Source organism: Chiloscyllium plagiosum, unplaced genomic scaffold (genome assembly GCF_037043375.1).
Source record: "Chiloscyllium plagiosum isolate Xiang-an unplaced genomic scaffold, Cpla_swu_hap1 HiC_scaffold_27, whole genome shotgun sequence".
Lineage (NCBI taxonomy): Eukaryota > Metazoa > Chordata > Chondrichthyes > Orectolobiformes > Hemiscylliidae > Chiloscyllium > Chiloscyllium plagiosum.
The window spans coordinates 40886497-40903727 of record NW_028270165.1 but is presented as its reverse complement, the minus strand read 5'-3'; the positions used below and the strand labels follow the sequence as shown (position 1 = coordinate 40903727).

Below are 17231 nucleotides of genomic sequence, written 5' to 3'. Positions count from 1 at the left end.
TGTAGGCCTGTTCATCAGCATGAACCAGGCCCTTCAAGATGAGGTGCAGCAGGGATTAGGTTTCGCGAAGTGAGAGTGGGTGGGATGGAGATTTTCAGCTTTGAGGGAATAAGAGAGGAAAAAGAGTTCACTATGAATTATAATTGATCAATGGATCATGAATTGGCAGATGGAGTTTAATTTGGAGAAATTAGTCAATCCAGGCAGGACTGACACAGTTAAGGGGAGTGTTGTAGAACAAGGAAACCGTAGAGTGCAGGTTCATATTTCCTTGAAAGTGAGTCTCAGGCAGACAGGATAGTGAAGAGGGCATTTCATGTGCTTTCCTTTATTGGTCAGAGCATTGAGGAAAGGAGTTGGGAGGTCATATTGCAGCTGTACAGGACATTGGTTAGGCCACTTTTGGAATACTGCATTCTGGTCTCCCTGCTACAGGAAAGATGTTGTGAAACTTCAAATGGCGTCAGAAAAGATTTACAAGGCTTTTGCTAGATTTGGAGAGTTTGAACTACTGGGAGAGGCTGAATAGGCCAGGGATATTTTCCCTGGAGCATCGGAGGCTGAGGGGTGATCTTACAGATGTTTGTCAGGGGCATGAATAGGGTGAATATCCAAGGTGTTTTCCCCAGGGTAGAGAAGCCCAAAACTAGAAGGCATATGTTTGAGGTAAGAGGACAATGATTTAAAAGGGACCTGAGGGGCAACCTTTTCACTCAGAGGGTGTTGCATGTATGGAACGAACTGGCAGAGGAAGTGTGGAGACTGGTACAATTACAACATTTAAAGGCATCAAGATGTCGATCTGTTCTCAGCTCTGCTAGATTTCTGCTCAAGCTTTGACCCCCCCTTTACACCTTTTGGAACAGTAAAACAAGACCCAACCCACAATGTCCCAGCCTGTCAACCATCCAGACACAGTGTAGTCATAGCAGGGAATAAAACAAGAAAAATGTAACGAAATTACAAATGAATAGGTGATCATGCTTAATGCTTTGTTCATGAGGAAGTAAACCAGAAATAGGGCTCTCTCAGGATTCTTCTGGTGCCCGACTTAAGGAATTCTGTCTCCCTTACATCTAACTATTAGTACCCAGCTGTGATTTACAATATTGACACCAACAGAAATAAGGCATCTGTTATCAAACAGGAATAGAAATATACAGCACAGAAATAGACCTTTTTTCTCTATCATGTGCATACACATGTATAAATCCATGGGGGAGAATTTGTACTTGAAGAATGGTATTTGCAGATCCATTCTATTTTGCTCAAAAAAAATGTACAGCCTGCAGGCAGTTGATCCATATACTATTTCGCAAATTCCACTTTGAAAATAGAATCAGTCTGACTCAAGATTGAGATACAGGCCGATTCTGACCTCACACCTTAAATACATTGTCTGAGCTGAGATGTCACCTTTTGCTATAAAACCTTAAGTGCTCTTGAGAAGGTGACACACAACATGTTATGGGATTTACATAGTAATGATACCTGCAACCCATTCTAAAAGTTGAAAGACTTAACAATTCAGGTTTGTTCAATATATCATTTCAGTGGCAGGTCACTGAAATGATTTTCCATAAATTCTGTCTTATGATCTTATTCTCAACAACCACCTGATGAAGGAGCAGCGCTCCAAATGCTAGTCCTTCCAAAAAATCCTATTGGACTCTAACCTGGTGTTGTGTGATTTTTAACTTTGTCCAAGTTAGGGTGGAATGGCCATGCTAAATTAGCTATAGTGCCCAGAGATGTGCAGGTTAGGTGCTTGAGTCAGGGGTAAATATAGAGCAACTGCAGGGAGGAGAATGGGTGTGAGTGGGTTACCCTTCGCAGGGCCAGTGAGAACTCATGGGGGTTCTCTGAAGGGAAGGGATTTTGACAAACTCATTTTTTTCCTTCCCAAAATCAGACCTGCTCACTCTCAGCAGTATCCCAATGTTGTGGAAGATATTAACTTTCAGGTGGAGTTATCCAAAATTCAGAGAGATGTCCGTCTTGATGTTTTTGCTTTTCTGTAAGATCCTGGATCAGTACCCTCAGGAGAATTAGTTAGAATGGAGTGAGAACAGCAGGGGGGAAGAGAGAGAGAGAGATATTTGTAGAGTAACAAATCTGAATTTCTACCCTGGACTGACAGTGATGACTTTTGTAATCTCTCTTTACAGAGCATCTGAAGAGCTGAAGATGCAATATTCAAAATCAGCAGTGAAGGGCTTATGCCTGAAGCGTTGACTGCCCTGCTGCTCGGATGTTGCCTGACCTGCTGTGCTTTTCCAGAGCCACACGTTTTGACTCTCCAGTTTCTGCAGTCCTCACTTTGACATCAAAGTCTGACATTCATTCAATCCATCAGGACTGCAATGATTTTTAACTGTAATTTTGTGAGGAGCAAAACGTTTTGGTTCCTGTGGAGTATGTTTTCAGCATCACTAGGACTGGATGAGACCCCACTGTTGCAGCACATTGTGTGGAGGCTGAAACAGTCAAACGGCCTAGATAGAGGAATTCACGGTGGGGAGAGGCTCCACACATGTTTGTGTGCGGTTGGAGCTTTGGCTATGGAGAAACCCGAGGAATCCTGCCCATTGGAGAAACGATGGAAGTGTGGTGACTGTGCGAAAGGTTTCCGTTTCCCATCTTGCCCTGGAGATGCATCGGCACAGTCACACAGGGGAGAGGCCGTTCCCCTGCAGTGAGTGCAGGAAAGCCTTCAGCCATTACTCCGACCTGCTGAGATACCAGCGGGTCCACATGGAGTAGAGGCCCTTTAGCTGCCCTGAGTGTGGGAAGGCCTTCAACAATACCTCCCACTTGCTGACCCGCTGGCAGGTCCACACAGGGGAGAGGCCCTTCAGCTGCCCTGTATGTCGGAAAGCCTTCAGTAATTCTTCCTCCCTGCTGAGGCACAGGCGAGTCCACTCGGGGGAGAGACCCTTCAGCTGCCCCGAGTGCGGGAAGGCCTTCAGCGATTCCTCCAACCTCCAGACCCACCTGCGGGTCCACATGGGGGTGAGGCCATTCACCTGCCCCAAGTGCGGGACGGCCTTCAGCAATTCCTCTGACGAGCTGAAGCAAAAGTGGGTCCACGAGGAGGAGAGGCCCTTCTGCTGCCCTGAGTGCGGGAAGGAATTTATTCAAGTGAGCAACGTGCAGAGGCACCAGCAGGTCCATACCAGGGAGACGCCCTTCAGTTGCCCTGAGTGCAGGAAGGGCTTCACCCGCTCCTCCCACCTGCAGAGGCACCAGCGAGTTCACATGCTGTCGCAGGGTGATTGAAGGAGCGACGGCTGAGTGTCATTATCGACTGCACTATTAACCAAGTTCCAGGGATTCCCAGGTTCAAATCCTGCCACTGCAGATGGCGGAATTAGAATTTGGTTAGAAATCTGGAGTTCCGAATCTAACGATGAAACAATTTTCAGGGGGATGGGCCTAGAGAAACTCCTATCTGATTCACTTACATCATTTTTGGGGAAGGATGCTGCCGTTGTGGGAATGGATTCACTCAGTTGTCCCAGCTGCATCCTTTACTCATCTGGCCGGCACGTGACTCCAACCCAAAGTAATGTGGTTGACGCTACACTGCCCCAACCTGGCAAATGAGCAGGGAGAAACTTAATTGGATACAGGATATGGGTTGAAATTGCTGTGTGAGGAAATACTTCCTATAGGTTGAGGCTGTACTAAGGATCCAATTACAAAGGGACAACTCAGTGGTGAGCAATATTAAAGAAAGGTGCGGTGAGTACGTAGTGGAGTGTGTGCGCTTTGACCTTGAGCTGTTTTTTTTTAAAATAACTACTTTTTGTATGTGATTTTCCTGGGGGGATCTGAAGCTGTAACAAAGTTGGGTCACAATAGAGGTCACCTGAACTTACAGCTGGGTTCAGGTTCTCATTGAAAGTTTTGAGCTCCAAGAGGTTTTTGTTTTAAAGCTGCTCACTTCTTTCAGCCTCCTGCACTAAGTTTCCAATGTCGTGTATCAGAAGGAGCAGTGAATGAGTAGCTAGTATCGTTAGAAATGGTAAATTTTTCAAGAGCGCAGGCACTGCATCATGCCATTGTAATGTTTACTGGCAGCACCAGGAAGTCTGGGCTGGGTTCACGAGAAATGATGTGGAGGAGCTGGTGTTGGGCTGGGGTGGATAAAGTTAAAAAACACACAACACCAGGTTAAAGTCCAACAGGTTTATTTGGAAGCACAAGCTTTTGAAGCGCTGCTCCTTCATCAGGTAGCTGCGGAGCAGGATCATCAGGCACAGATTTTATAGCAAAAGATCACAGTGTCATGCAACTGATACGGCATATTGATCAAAACTAGATTGCGGATTAGTCTTAAAAATTAATCTTATGTAAGTCTACAAGGTCACCCCTCAGATGCTATTCTTCCGTCTCTCCTCACCCAGGTAATTAAGAGACATACCATAGTTTGGTCCCTTCCTGAATTCAATCCAGTTGCGACAGGTGAACAGATCTCTTCCCCCCCCCCCCCCAGTTGCTACAACTGAACAAATTTCCCTCCGCCCCTCCCCCCATCCCCCGCTGGATTCAATCCAGTTGCTCCAAGTGAACAGATTTTCCCCCATCTCTTCTCGCAGGATGACGAGTTAGCTAGAGGGAGGGTCTGCGTTGTGATGTCATCAATGGATCGGCAGGCCGAAGGTTTGGGAGATGGGGCGAGACAAAGGGATTGGGCCAAGACAGTGGGCGGGGCGAGGCAGGCAGCAGAAACCCCCACCGCGCCTGCTACGGGCGGCTGGCCTGCACTTTCCTGCATAGTTTGCAAAATTACCAACCTATCAAAGAATACCCACAGTGTGGAATAGGCCATTCAGCCCAAAGACTCCACATCAACTCTCCCAAGGGTAATCCACCCACACTCATTTCCCTATTGCTCTACATTTACCCCTGACTAATGCACCTAACCTGCACATCCCTAACACTATTGTGTCTGAATTACCCGAATGAGGAGTGACGGTAGAAGATTGGGATGGGGCAGTGGTTGAAATCTTTCTGTTTTTATTTTTGAAATGCTCCTGAGTCCCACAAATAAATGCAACCAGTACAAGTACGCACATGCAATACTCCTCATTGTAGCTCCAACCCAGATTTGCATCTTCTGTTCCTCCTCCACCTTGGCTCCAGCACACTCTTCTTCCTTCCCTCACCTCATGGATGGTAAAGAAGGCATTTAGCACCATTGCCTTTACTGCTTACATCATTGAGTGTAGGAGTTCGGATATCATGTTAAGGTTGTACAGGATGTTGGTATGGCCACTTTCTGGGTACTGAGTACAGTTCTGGTGGCTCTGTAATAGGAAGAATACTATTAGAGACGGTTCCGTAAAGATTTACCAGGATGTTGCCAGGACTGGAGGGTTTGAGGTATAAGGAAAGGTTGGGACTGTCTTCATTGGAGTGTTGGGGTTGAGGGGTGTCCTTATTAAGATTTATAAAATCATTAGGAGTGCAGGTAAGGTGAATAGCAAAGAGGTCTTCCTTAAGACCATAAGACACAGGAGTGGAAGTAAGGCCATAGGTCCACTCCACCATTTAATCATGGCTGATGGGCATTTCAAATCGATTTACCGTATTCTAAATGGGGCCGAACCAGAGCTTTATAAAGTCTCAGTAGCACATCCCTGCTTTTATATTCCAACCCTCTTGAGATAAATGGCAACATTACATTGCTTTCTTAACCACTGACTCAATCTGCAAGTCAACCTTTAGACCAACAGTCCCAGATCCCTTTGTACTTTGGCTTTATGAATTTTCTCATTGTTTAGAAAATAGTCCATGCCTGTTTCTTTTTTTCAAAGTGCAAGACCTCACATTTGCTTACATTGAATTTCATCAGCTATTTCCTGGACCACACTCCTAAACTGTCCAAATCTTTCTGCAGCCTCCCCACCTCCTCAGAACTACCTGACTGTCTGCCTAACTTTGTATCATCAGCGAACTTCGTGGGAATACCCCCAGTCCCTTTATCCAGATCATTAACATCTAAAGTGATCAGCTGCAGCACCAACACTGAGCCCTGCGGGACACCACTTGTCACCGGCTGCCATTCTGAAAAAGAACCTTTTATCCCAACTCTCTGCCTTCTGCCAGGCAGCCAATGCTCAATCCATGCCAGTAGCTCACCTCTAACACCATGGGCCCTCACCTTACTCAGCAGCCTTCCATGAGGCACCTTATCAAAGGCCTTTTGGAAATCTAGGTAGGTGACATCCACTGGGTTTTCCAAGTCTAACTTACTTGTTAACTCTTCAAAGAATTCTAACAGGTTTGACAGGCACGACCTCCACTTACTAAATCCATGCTGACTTATTGTAATCTAACCATGCACTTCCAAGAATTTAGAAATCTCATCCTTTACGATGGATTCTAGAATTTTACCTACAACTGAGGTTAGGCTAATCGGCGTATAATTTTCCATTTTTTGTCTTGATCCTTTCTTGAACAAAGGACTTACGACAGTGATTTTTCAATTGCCTGGGACTTTCCCTGACTCCAGTGACTTTTGAAAGATTACAACCAACATCTCTGCGAATTCTTCAGCCACCTCCCGCAGAACGCCAGGATGTAGCCATCAGAACCAGGAGATTTCTCAATCTTTAGACCTTTTAGCTTTTCCAGCACTTTCTCTTTTGTAATGGCGACCATACTCAACTCTGTTCCTTACCTCCTTAATTGTTAGGATATTACTCATGTCTTCCACTGTGAAAACTGATACAAAGTATTTATTAAGTTCTTCAGCTATTTCCTTATCGCCCATCACTATCTTCCTGCATCAATTTGGAGCAGTCCAATCTCTACGTTTGCCTCTTGTTTGTTTCTTATGTATTGCAAAAAAACTTTTACTATCATTTCTAACATTACTGGCCCGCTTACCTTCACATTTGATCATCTCATTCCTTATTTCTCTTTGTTATCTTCTGTTTGTTTTTGTAGTCTTCCCAGGCATCTGATTTCCCAGTGGTCTTGGCCACATTGTAGGTTCTCTTTTTTTTCATTGATACATTTCCTGACTTCCTTTGTCAGCCATGGCTATCTTCTTCACTGCCCTCCCCCCCGATAATCTTTTTTTTTGGGGGGGGGGGATGAACCTCTGTACTGTGTCCTCAATTACACCCAGAAATTCCTGCCATTGTTACTCTACTGTCTTCCCCACTAGGCTCTACTTCCAATAAATTTTTGTCCGTTCCTCTCTCATTGCCTTTGTAATTACCTTTCTTTAACTGTAACACCATTACATCCAATTTTGCCTTCTCTCTTTCAAACTGCACACTGAACTCGACCATATTATAATTGCTGCCTCCTAAGTGTTCCTTTGCTTTAAGATATTTTTATAAAGTCTGGCTCATTACATAGCACTACAAATTGAAATATGCTCAGTTAGGCCACAGTTGAGGACAGTGTGTAAGGGGCGAATGGCCTATTCCTAGTCTTGTGAAATTGGTTCTGGCTCTGTAGAAATAGAACCATTGAGTTGTACAGCACAAAAACAACCCTTCAGTATATGATGACCAGATAGCCTAAATTAATCTAGTCCTGTTTCACAGCACTTTGTCCATATCCCTCTAAAACTTCCTATTCATATACTTATCCAGATGCCTTTTAAATGTTGTATTTGTACCAGCCTCCACCATTTTTCCTGGCAGCTCATTCAGTTCACACACCAACCTATATGTGAAAAAGTTGCCCCTTGGGGCCCTTTTAAATCTTTCCCCTCTCACCCAAAAACTAATGCCCACTTGTACTGGACTCCTCCACCCCAGGGAAAAAACCTTATCTTTTTGTCCTATCCATGCCTGTCGTGATCTTATAAGCCTCCATAAGGTCACCCCTCAGCCTCTGGTGCTCCAGTGAAAACGGCCCCAGCCAATACAGCCTCTCCCTGGAGCTCAAACCCTCCAACCCTAGCAACATTCTTATAAATAATTTCTGAACTCTTTTAAGTTTCACAACATCCTTCTTGTTTAGTGAGTAATAGGCTGTGAACAATCTATTTTGTTCAGGTCGTAAGAGGGAGCTTTTCTTGAGGTGAACTAACTTTCACACTTTATTTTCTAATCCATGGGACCCTTTTAAATTTTTCCCCTCTCACCCGAAACCTGTGCCCTCTAGTTTGGGATTCCCCTCCCCTGGGGAGGAGAAAAGCAAGGAGAATGAGAAGTGCAACCACAGGGAAAAGAAATTGTGGCTCCTGCCATTTTCATTCCAAATTGGCAATTGGACACAAAACCTGTCAATAACAACCGGCGCCCACCGCCATTGGTCAGATGGAGTAGGTGCGCTCTGATTGGACGGGGCGTGGATGACGCGCGTCACCGAAGGAGGAGACAGAAAGAAGAGTAAAACAAAGATGGCGGCGCGAGGCTGCGGTTTTCTCATCGACTCAGCGGGCGGTTTCTGACGGAGGGAGGGGGGCAGACAGGCATCGTTTACCTCAGAAAATACCTTTAAAATACATTTCACATTAAAGACGGAACCTTTCAAACAAAAGTTGTGAAGAAAAGGAGACAGTCGCCGGTGGGGTTTATTGTTTATTTGTGTATAATTCCCGGGGCCCGGGAAGGGGGAGGTGACGGTTACCGAGTGAACGAGAAAACAAATTAAAAATGTCGGCGGTGGAGGAGAGAGAGCCGGCGCCCGCGGCTTCTTCGGCGGCGGGAGGTGGAGGAGCGGCGGCGGGGGGTAAAGTCCGGCGGAGCACAAGCTGGAGGAGAGGCTGCACTCGGTGCTGTGCTGGACCGTGAGCCTGGAGCTACCCGCGGCTTCACTCAACCAGGTACAGGGCTGGGCTGAGGGGAAACCCGGGGGATAAGGCGGATCGCCATTAGCCTGGAGCCACAATCACTCCCATTCCTAAAACAAACATAATTTCTATTAGAATCACTATCTAATCCTCCATACACCTCCTATAATCCATGTAGGAGGGCAGGCTGTACCATCTGACTGAACTGTTCCGATATTCAATTGTGTATAATGTATAGATATCTTTTTTATAAAATATACAATGTTATTTAACACATTGGATATGAAATACTGTCATCATGGGATTTGCAGCACTTTACAGCGCTGTAGAAGGTCACATCAATATTGTCTACGAGTGCCTGTGTAAACGTCGATGGTTATGTTTTATAAATGTGATTTGAGGTAATTGCACGTAAAATGTGGTCACATGCAGTCATTGGGTAGGATTGTGTGTGTGTGTGTGTGTGTAGGCATGTTATTTCGATCCTAGGGTTTTGTCTTGTCCAGTGATGATTCGGCTATGGAGGGAGGGGAGTGGGCATACTAATTAATCTTTCTACCAAATCCAGCATTTTGAAGACCGTCACTTCTTTGCGATTGTTATCTTCCAAAGAATCAACCTACCCAGTATTTAAATGGACATATGCATATGTATCGTTGTGCCTGAATGCTAGAACTCTTTTTAAAAAAATATCCTTTGGTATATTTCCTGTGTTCCATGCATGGCAATTGGACGTGTTTGATTTTTTTTCTTGCAAGTATTGTGAAAAGTAGTCTGATCATGTAAATGTCGACCCTAGTTCTTCAAAGTTGAAACTTTATTGCTGGAACAGCACAGCAGGTCAGGCAGCATCCAGGGAACAGGAGATTCGACGTTTCGGGCACAGGCCTGTGCCCGAAACGTCGAATCTCCTGTTCCCTGGATGCTGCCTGACCTGCTGTGCTGTTCCAGCAATAAAGTTTCAACTTTGATCTCCAGCATCTGCAGACCTCACTTTCTCCTAGTTCTTCAAAGACAAACAGACCAATATTTGAGAGTCAGTGTAATGGCCGTCATGTTCCACTCCAGCTTTGTAGTCTGTCGGTTGTTCGGCTCTGCTCCCGTCTTGTCAGTATGTTCCACTCAGTTTTCAGTATTACCATAACTTTTTTTTTGCTTTATTCATCATTTGAGCTTCTGCTTATGATACGGTATGAATCTTGACAGGCATGAATTTCAAGTAGTATCCAAGTAACAGTTGACCCCCTAAATTTAACCTTGAAAAGTAGTCAAAATTTTAACTATTATTTGAGTATATACAATATAAATGAATTAATGTTCATTGCTTCTTCACTTTACGCTATTTTGCCTTATGAAAGGTTTCATATGAACGCTCCACTTTCGGATAGTGGGGAAAATCTGTATCAGTACAATACAGCACAGTCACAAGCCCTTCTTATTTGGTTTAGGCACCCCTGTCAAGCCTGTGCCAATTCTTAATCCTCACTTGGACCTGCTATTTATTGCCCATTTGCGGTTTCTATCCTTCTGTTCATCTCGCGTTCATGTGTCTATCAAGATACACCTTAAACGTTGCTAAGGTGATTGTTTCCACCACCCATCACCCCTCTGTGTGAAAAACCTTCCCCTCCACTTCTCCTGTAGACTGCCCTCTTCTTGCCTTGAACCTGTGCCCTTTTGTAGTTGACCTTTTCACCCTGGGGAATTAAAAAAAACCTCTGAGTAACATAGAATCCCTAGTGTGGAAAAGACCATTCGGCGCAACATGTGCACACTGACCCTCTGAAGAGTAACCGACACAGACTTATTCACCTACTCCTATTACGCAACATTAGCCCTTGACAAAAGCACCCTCTCCCAGAGCATCCACGTCCTTCTGATAGCATGGTGACCAGTACTGCATACAATATTCCGAATGTGGTTGAAATAGATAGCTGTAACATAACTTGCCAACTCTTACACTCAGGGAAGGCAAGCATGCTGTATGCCTTCTTGACCATCATACCCACCTCTGTTTCCACTTTCAGGGATCTATATGCCCAGATCCCTCTGCATGCCAGTGATTCTAAGAGTTCTGTTATTTATTGTACAGTTCTTGTATTTCTTTCTTCCTTGTGTCTGTATCCAGCTTCCCCCTAATTCTACTCCCCTCTTCATCTCTTTGCCCACTCATCACCTCTCCACACATCAGCATATCATAAGACCATAGGAGCTGAAATTAGGCCATTCACGCCATTGAGTCGACTCCACCATTCAATCGTGGCTGTTAACGTTCTCAAGCCCATTCGTCCCAGAACCCTTGATCCCCTTTAATACTCAAAAACATTTCTGTCTCCATCTTAAATATGCTCAATGACCTGGCCTCCACAGCCTTCTGTGGCAGTGAATTCCATAAATACACCACTCTCTGGCTGAAGAAGTTTCTCCTTATCTCCCAACTAAAGGGTCTTCCTTTTCCTCTAAGGCTGTACCCTCGGGTCCTAGTTTGTCCTAACAATGGAAACATCTTCCCAACATCCACTCTCTCCAGGCCGTTCAGTATCCTGTAGGTTTCAATTGCAACCCCCCTCATCCTTCTAAACTCCATGTCGTCCCAGAGTCCTCAAAAGTCCCTCATATGTTAAAATTTTCATTCCTGGGACCATTCTCGTGAACCTCCTATGAACACTCTCCTGGGCCAACACATCCTTGCTAATAGGAGGCCCAAAACTGCTCTGAATGCTGCAAATGTGGCCTGATCAGAGCCTTATAGAGTCTCAGAAATACATCCCTGCTTTTGTATTCAAGTCCTGTGTAAAATAAATGCGATTATTGCATTTGCCTTCCTAACTACTGACTCAACCTGCAAGTTTACTTTGAGAAAATCCTGGACTTGAACTCCCAAGTCTCTTTGCACTTCGGATTACTGTATTTTCTCCCCATAATCCTTTTGTTCCAACAGTGGCTGCCTGGTGTTAGGGCAGCACGAGTGATTTCCTGACATATGGATTGTATTTGGGGATACCAAGGAATGTCAGGAACTGCGGGTATCTCGGGAGCAATCGTTATTCCTGGGGGAGACAGTGAGGAATGTGATGTGGTCCTGTAAACTCCAGAACTTTGATAACTTCATGAGTCAGCAATACCTCTTTCTGGACCAAGAAACGAAAGGGCCAATGAGAAACTGCTACAAGGAAGTTAACAAATAACATACATTAACTATCGCTGGGAAGAAGGAGGCAAAACAATGAGCTATTTCTTTGGACAGATGAGATAATGATGTTTAATAACTGTGTGACAAAAGGACAATTAATTCTGCCTGTAGAAGGAAGGCCTTGGCGTAAAGGGGTTAATTGCAGGACAGGCTGTTTCAAACAGGTGGAAAACCCTCAAGGATAAGAAGGTAAGCTACAGACCTGAGGTCTCCAGAAGGGTGGGGAGGTGGTGTCAGAATCTAAAGAAACGTTACACCATAAATCTGAAAGTGACGGAACTCCACCAGAATTCAACTCTAGAATGATTTAGCAGCAGTACTTGGAAGAACAACACTGCATCAAACGCCTGTCAACTTCCAGAGATGGGCACTGTTGGTAGAAACAATGTTAAATTCCGCCATCACTTGGGCGATAGCCAAGATGGGGGGGGCGGTGGGGGGAAGAGGCTGAACTTGCTTACTTGAGGAGTTTTATTTTTTGGTTGCTACCTACAATAAAGTGTAAATCATTGTTTCAACAGTTGGTTGTCTGTGCAGTTTCTGTGTCAGTATTCAAATTAAAGCGATTCACTCACAATCAGAGTGAGGGGCTGGGATTAATAATGACTCCTTTGCATTCAGCAGGACGGCACATCAATACTGTTATAAACCAAATGCTGAATCCCCTCCCCTCTCCGAGATCTCAAACCAAAACACCAAAAGAGGAGCGCGTTGTCCTATAATCTATAAAATTAGTGTGAAAAGTGGTGTCATCTGCTCTAGTCTTAAAAACAAAACTAAACCCTGACACTTTAAAATCAACAAAAAGCAATTTTCATATCCAACTTGAATGGTGAACAACTGAACTAATTTATTAACAAACCGAATAAATCCATTCGAACTACTGACAATTCTGGCATAAAACAGGATTTTTGTCATATGCTGTTCCAATAAATACAAGACCCACTAATATAACAAGAAATAGAATTTAGTCTCTCTGATTACAGCCAGGTTACATGTCTTCCAGAATATTCTGTGCATCCTTCTATTGAATCTTTTGTCAGGAATGTCTCCTCCAATTCCTGCTCTTCTGGTTTTTTTTGTAAATGATGCTCTCTCATTCACAAATGACTGTCAGGGCTGATTTCTCTCTCTCGTGCTGAGGACTCTTAGCTCTAGAATGGGGAGTTAGCACTGGGGCTCTGTTCAACTGTCCCCTTCTTTTATACCCTTGATGCTGTTGTCAGATTTAAACTTAATAGGTTTTAGTTGCCAAAGGACCTGATTTAAATTAATTGGCTAAATTGAAAAGTCATTATCTCGGCCTGCTAACTGTACGACCTTTTGATAGAAATGTTTCAGCTTGTGTGCTCTCTGTTGTGATGATGTTACTCCTTTAAGGAGATTATGTTGTTCTTGATTTTTTTTCCGCAACAGGGGTTGTAAAAGGCAGAGGGTCTGATTCATTTGGGCTAAAGGACTTCACTAATGGCCAACAGATATTGGCAAAGGCAACAAAGGTTTGAGATTTTTTTTCTAAAACGCTTCTACCGCAAAACCGTCTGCAAGGTCACCCCTCAGCCTTTGACCCTCCAGGGAAAATAGCCCCAGTCTATTTCAGCCTCTTGCAGCAGTTCAAACCCTCCAACCCTGGCAGTATGTTTGTAAATCTTTTCAGAACCCTTTCATGTTTCACAACTTGTGACAAACATGTCGACTAATTCAGAGAAGCCTCTCAATTACAGCTGGAAATGGAGAAAGTGTGTTTAATAATGAGTCATGAATAAAGGCTGCATTAATCTTTTACCATGAAGTTTTACTCCTACATCTCAAAACAGAGCATACAAACCTGGTCAAAAGCAGTCCATGTGATTTAAGACACTATTGGTTGTTTTCCAATGAGGACTGACTTTGCACAGAAACCATAGATATTTTAAATGAAGGGGTACCATTTGTTTTAAGGTCAGGTAAACTTAAGTGGCACTGCATTGGTTTAGAAATGAGAGATCCTTGACACACACACAGCTGAAATCATCACTGCACCACTATTAACAAATTGGAATTAAGGCTGGGATGTTTTCCCCCTGGATCAGAGGAGGATGAGAGGTGAAGTTTATAAAACCGTGAGGGTTACAGATAGGGTTAAGGATTGTTGTCTCTTCCCAAGTATGGCGGAATTTCAAGACTGGAGACACATTTGTATGGTGAGAGGGGAGAGATTGTAAAATTTTTGCCCCACATATTTTTTCAGAGTGTGGTTTGTGTATGGACTGAGCTGCCAGTATAAGTGGTTAAGGTCGGTACATTAACAACATTTAAAATGCATTTGGTCAAATACATGGAAAGGAAAGGCTTAGAAGGATAGTGGCCAATTGCAAGTAAATGAGGTTACTTTTGATGGACATTTTGGTCGGCATAGACCAGTTCGGCCGATGAGCTTGTCTCCGTGCTGTAGCACTGACTCGTGTCTTTTTGTCGCTCCAACAGTTTTGAGTTTTCAGATGAGCATCTCACTTAATCACACTGAATAAAATCTGATCTCATTAGTCAACTCTGATGTGGAAGTGCTGGTGTTGGATTGGGCTGGTCAAGGGCAGAGGTCAAATGGCACCAGGTTAGAGTCCAACAGGTTTATCTGAACTCACGAGATTTCGGAGCACTGCTCCTTTGTCAGTGAAGTGACGAAGGAGCAGCATTGAAGAAGGAGCAATGCTTCTAAAGCTTGTGATTTCAAATAAACCTGTTGGTCTGTAAGCTGGTGTTGTGTGACTTCTGATGTCTTCAGCTGTGGGTTTGCGTCGAACTTAATGGGATATTTTGTCCAATACGGCATTTTTAAACAGTATCATTTGGTGGGATTCATTTGAAACCTTTCAAGAGGTGTGTTCAATAAGACTGAACTATTCAAAGTTACTTCGACTCCATTTTAAAACTTACATCAGGACCGGTAGACATAGACTTACAGCACAGAAACAGACCCTTTGGTCCAACTCATCGATGCTGACAAGACATCCTAAATTAATTTGGGCCAATTTGTCAGTATTTGGCCCATATCCTTCTCAACCCTTCCTATTCATGTCCGAAACCAGATGCCTAAGTGGTATAATTGTACCAGCCTCCACTTTCTCTGGAAACTCATTCCATACACACACTACCCTCTGCGTGAAAACATTGCCCCTTACGTCCCTTTTAAATCTCTCACCCAGCCAAATAGCCTCTCCCTGCAGCTCAAACCCTCCAACCCCCGGCAACATCCTGGTAAATTGTTTCTGATACAGAAGTCAATGTTTCGGGAAGAACCCTTCTTCAGTCCTGAAGGAGGGTTAATACCTGAAATGCTAACTTCACCTCCTAATGCTACCTGGCTTGCTGCGTTCTCCCAGCCTCCTGCTTGCCTACTTTGATTTCCAGCAACCACAATTTTTTTTTTGTTTCTAACAAATGGCGGAGCAGACACAATGGGCTGAATGGCCTCATGTCTGCTCTTGTGGTCTTAGCTTTCTGTGGATTGTTTAAGTGGGAACGTACAGTCCCAGACTCCGAGTAGCGTTGCCCACTGGAAGCAAAGTTTATGGATCACAGAATCCCTCCAGAATGTAAACAGGCCCTTTGGCCCAACAAGGCAACACCAACCTTCCGTAGAGTTACCCACCCAGATCCATTCTCTTAACCCTATTACTTTACATTTACTTGGAGAAAGTGAGGACTGCAGATGCTGAAGATCACAGTCGAGAGTGTGGTGCTGGAAAAGCACAGCAGATCAGGCAGTATCCGAAGAGCAGGAGAATCAATGTTTCAGGCATCATTGCTGAGGAAGGACTTATGCCCAAAACGTCGATGCTCCTGCGCATCAGATGCTGCCCGATCTGCTGTGCTTTTCCAGCACCACACTCTTGACCAGTCTACATTTACCACGCTGACACATCCCTGAACACTATGGACAATTTAGCTAGGCTAACTCACCCTAACTTGTACATCTTTGTATTGTGGGAGCAAACCGGAACACCCTGAGGAAACCCACGCAGACACGGCAGGAGAACGTACAAACTCCATTCAGTCTCCCCAAGAGTAGAATCAAATCCGGTCCATGGCTCTATGAGGCAGCTGTGCTAACCACTGAGCCACCATGCCGCCCTGAGCCACTGTGGGGTTGCAGTTGGGGGTGCGAGGCGGTGTGCAGTCCAGAATTTTTTTTTTAAAAAGCCCACCAACTTTCCCACTGCACCCATTGCAAGAATGGGGCAAGATTTAGTCTACAGTAGCGTCACTGACTGAATCCGATTGCTGGGAGCACTGGTGCCCCCGCTGGTGTCTTCGCAAGTTGCTGGAAAATGTGAACCTCTTACCACACTCAGGGCAGCTGAATGGCCTCTCCCCTGTATGGACCCGCCGATGGGTCAGCAGAGCAGAAGAATTGCTGAAGCCCTTCCTGCACTCGGCAATAGAATGGCCACTCTCCCATGTGGACCCGCTGGTGGGTCAGTAGGTGGGAGGAGCGGTTAAAGCGTTTCTCGCACTCTGGGCAGGAGAACGGCTTCTCCCCCGTGTGGACCCGCTGGTGCCGCAGCAGGTGGGAGGAATTGCTGAAAGCCTTCCCGCACTCGCGACAGCTGAAGGGCCTCTTTCCCCCGTGTGGACCCACTGGTGGGCCACGAGGTTGGAGGAGACCGCAAAGCCCTTCCCGCACACTGAGCAGGAGAATGGCTTCTCCCCGGTATGGACCCGCCGGTGGGTCAGCAGTTGGGAGGGCTGGGGAAAATTCTTCCCACACTCAGGGCAGGCAAACGACCTCTCCCCAGTGTGGACCCGCTGGTGTGTCAGCAGGAAGGAGGAACTGCTGAAGCCCTTCCCACATTCAGGGCAGGGGAACGGCTTCTTGCCTGTGTGGACGCACTGGTGCCTCAGCAGGGCAGAGGAATCGCTAAAGGCCTTCCCGCACTCGGGGCAACTGAATGGCCTCTCCCCCGAGTGGACCCGCTGGTGCTTCAGCAGGTCAGAGGATTTGCTAAAGGCCTTCCCACAATCAGAGCAGGGGAAGGGCCTCTCCCCGGTGTGGACACGCTGATGCGCCAGCAAGTGGGAGGAGTGGGTGAAGCTGTTCCCGCACTCGGGGCAGGTGAATGGTCTCCCCAGTGTGGACTCGGCGGTGGTCCAGCAGGTGGGAAGAGCGGATAAATCCCTTCCCACACTCTGGGCAGGAGAACCGCCTCTCCCTGGTGTGACTGCGCTGATGAATTTCCAGGGCAGATGGGACACTGAAGCCTTTCCCGCAGTCACCACACTTCCACGGTTTCT

General features: G+C 45.4%; 2 protein-coding genes across 2 annotated transcripts in view; both read right to left on the bottom strand.

The window, feature by feature from the left end:
• The window catches only part of LOC148143726 (uncharacterized), a 437486-nt gene that overhangs the window by 93395 nt on the left and 326860 nt on the right, over nt 1–17231 (bottom strand). The gene's annotated exons all lie outside the window — the stretch shown is intronic.
• The window catches only part of LOC148143735 (uncharacterized), a 59991-nt gene that overhangs the window by 33691 nt on the left and 9069 nt on the right, over nt 1–17231 (bottom strand). Inside the window, exon 2 of the mRNA XM_087975712.1 lies at nt 16613–16997. Coding sequence (XP_087831838.1) covers nt 16613–16997 — 385 coding nt within the window. The remainder of the gene's footprint in view (nt 1–16612; nt 16998–17231) is intronic.